At 37.2% G+C, this 2,916-nt stretch overlaps 1 protein-coding gene across 3 annotated transcripts in view; it reads left to right on the top strand.

Moving 5' to 3' along the window:
* Window positions 1-2,139, top strand: part of LOC113322298 (dual specificity protein phosphatase 12-like) — a 6,167-nt gene extending 4,028 nt beyond the window's left edge. For 2 of the 3 annotated variants that reach the window (XM_026570363.1, XM_026570364.1), the window contains exons 6-7: window positions 388-693; window positions 1,445-2,139. In XM_026570363.1, coding sequence (XP_026426148.1) covers window positions 388-693; window positions 1,445-1,599 — 461 coding nt within the window. In that variant the 3' untranslated portion in view covers window positions 1,600-2,139. The other variant, XM_026570365.1, reaches the window with a different exon arrangement.
* The last annotated feature ends 777 nt before the right edge of the window (window positions 2,140-2,916 follow it).

Raw genomic sequence — 2,916 nt, 5'->3', positions numbered from 1 at the left:
AGCTAGATTAGAGAAATAGCAATTCAGTCAAAAGGCTTTGGGATTGTGAATTTATGACTACCTGTTGTGTCGTACTTGATTCTTAACTTTAGATCTTATATCAATTGTAATGTTGACCACCTTAGAATGTGAATCACGGTGGCCTGGCGTCCACGTAGATTTTGTTATCCTTCTACTGTGACCGAGTATATTTTTTTTTTTCTTCAATTTCTTGGTATATTGCTATACATAGTTGTTAATGTAATGTACACTTTCTATTTCCGGTTGCTACTTTTACACGAAGAAACTATCTGGTTTATATTTTGTTTAACTTATCCTATGTTTTTCCTCAAGACAAGTTTGTTGCAGTATTCTTTTCTTTAAAACTAGTACCGTTCTTGATTTCAGGCGATTCGTACAACAGAGGTGAGAGGATAGACAGTTCAAAATTTGGTGTCGATCCTGGGTTACCCACATCAACCATTTCTTCTGAGGTCTCCACATCTTCAGAAGAAGCAAAGCGAATGCCTGCTTACCGGTGCAAAAAGTGCAGGAGAATTGTTGCACAAGAAGAGAATCTAGTAGGGCATGAACCTGGAGAGGGTGAGTCATGCTTTGAGTGGAAAAAGCGTAAAAACTCCAAGTCATCAAAAACATATGATGAGCATGAGTGCTCTTCCATCTTTGTTGAGCCCCTGCAATGGATGAAGTCAGGTATAAACTGCAAACTTCTGCTGCTCGTTGACTCTATGTGTTTTTGCTTGATGTTAATATATTTACGATAATTTGGATGAAAATAGGACTTACTGTCCCCCATTAAAATCACTAAGTTTGTACCTGAAATCCAGAAATTCGCATCTGTTCTTCTCGCTCCAAGAAGGCTTTTAGTTTGGCATTCAAGTGCATCAGACAATCAGTTGTGTTCCAATCTGGCGCTTGATAACTGATACAGAAAACAAGGTTTAAGTGGGTAACCAGGAGTTGTTAGGAGAGAAAAGAGGCATTATAATAATTGTTGAACAGTTTAGGATATGCATTTCTTCTTCCTGGATTTGGGTAGTTTGGGTTTGATACTGAGTTGCTTTCGCCAGAATTGGATGACCAGCTGAAAATGTTGCTAGGATTTACCCACTAGTGAGATCTGAGAAGTATTCATCATTCAAGTAAAGATAAATTGAAAGTGATTATGAATAGAGAAAAATAAGATCGGGCGTGAAACACAGTTATGGCCGAGTCATCCATTGAATGCTTGACTAGGCAGAATCATTCATGGTTCCAAGACCCCCCAACCATATATTATCTGTGGCTGGCAGTTGAGACTTGGATTGATTTGGTAGTATGCCCGTCTAATCCCAAGATTGCTCAGTCAACTCAACTAGGTGCTGGACGATTTCAAAAACTCATGACCTCAACATTTGTCTGTGGCCTAAATACTTGTTTTGCCTTTTTTTCATTATTAATACAGTGGAAGAAGGTGCATTGGAAGGAAAGCTATCATGTGTCCATTGTGATGCTCGCCTTGGTTACTTTAACTGGTCAGGCATCCAGTGCAGTTGCGGGAGTTGGATCACTCCGGCATTTCAACTCCACAAGAGTCGAGTTGATATCAGCGTCCTTTAGTAAGTGTCGCTTTCCCCCAAAGAAAAACTAAAAGAATTATGATTTATATGAATCCCGCAGGTCTCAATTGGATGAGATACCCAGCGACCGTTAATACACCCCCCGAGATATATTTTTGAAGTCCGAAAGGGTGGTAAGAAAGTTTTCAACGCTTAACGGCAGTACAACAATTCTCGGAATTCTTCTTTTATTAGTATACAGTTATGAGCATTAGTCGCTGAGATTTAGATCTTGTTGCAGAAATTAGAATGGTGATATGAGACACGCCTCTGCTAGCTCGATTAATTCATAAATGATTGTACTCCTTGGTATAGTTCTGCTTACCACACGTTATGGCAGTGAACATGTGCTGATGCAAATGTTTTGGATGCTTGATAAAAGAAACATATATATTGCAGAGGCAGGAATTTCTGATAGTTTATTGATCAAAACAAAAACAAAAATTCTGATAGTTTTTCTTTTTTTAATTTCCTTTTTTTTTGTGAGTCGGCTATTCTGATCTCTGGTTGAATGAATGTTGATGTTTGATTTTGTCTTGAATCTGCTGCCATCTTTTACACAAACCATGAGAAACTCAACATGAAAATCATTTTCTTGTGCCTTCAAATTTGTATTTCTCTTTCTTCTTTGAGTAGGAAAGAAAGATTAATCGAAGAATTACCAAGTTACATAGACATAATTTTTCTCAAGATCAAGGAAAAGAAAGTCTGGTGGTAAATAACCAAGTACCCGTGCATAAAGTTATTGTGCCAAAAATATAACTTGTCCTAGCATACTTTGCAAGAGTAATTGCAGCAGAACAGAATTTGTTTCTTTCCTAACGAAAGAACACTTCCATTTCCTAAAGAATTATATGAGACTACATGTATATGCGTGCAAAATTCTTTATAGTAGATGGCACGTTGATTTTTTTTTATAACAAAGAGAATTTTATTAAGTATTGACAGGCTCAATATGCCTGTCAAGAAAAAGTTTCTAAACAACTTAAAGCGTTTTGAGAAATCTCAATAGCCGATTTTTCTCTCCTCATTTTCTTGGCAATAGCATCTGCCAGATTATTACTGTCTCTCCTGACATGAAGAAACTGACAACTAATGAAAGAGTTTTTAAGAAGCTTAATATGTCTTATAAACTTCATATTTTCCCATCTAACAAGTGAATTTTCACCCATAATAGATCTGACTACATTTTCGGCATCAGTTATCACTTTAATTATGTTCCTCCTGAAGCTTTGATCCAACTGAGTGCTTCCACAATAGCCATACATTCTCCAGCTTCTGCATCCATTACTCTATCTGCATATGAGCCTCTGAATCC

This window comes from Papaver somniferum, chromosome 11 (assembly GCF_003573695.1).
Source record: "Papaver somniferum cultivar HN1 chromosome 11, ASM357369v1, whole genome shotgun sequence".
Taxonomy (NCBI): Eukaryota; Viridiplantae; Streptophyta; class Magnoliopsida; order Ranunculales; family Papaveraceae; genus Papaver; species Papaver somniferum.
The sequence above is the reverse complement of the archived record's forward strand: the minus strand, read 5'-3'. Positions and strand labels throughout refer to the sequence as shown.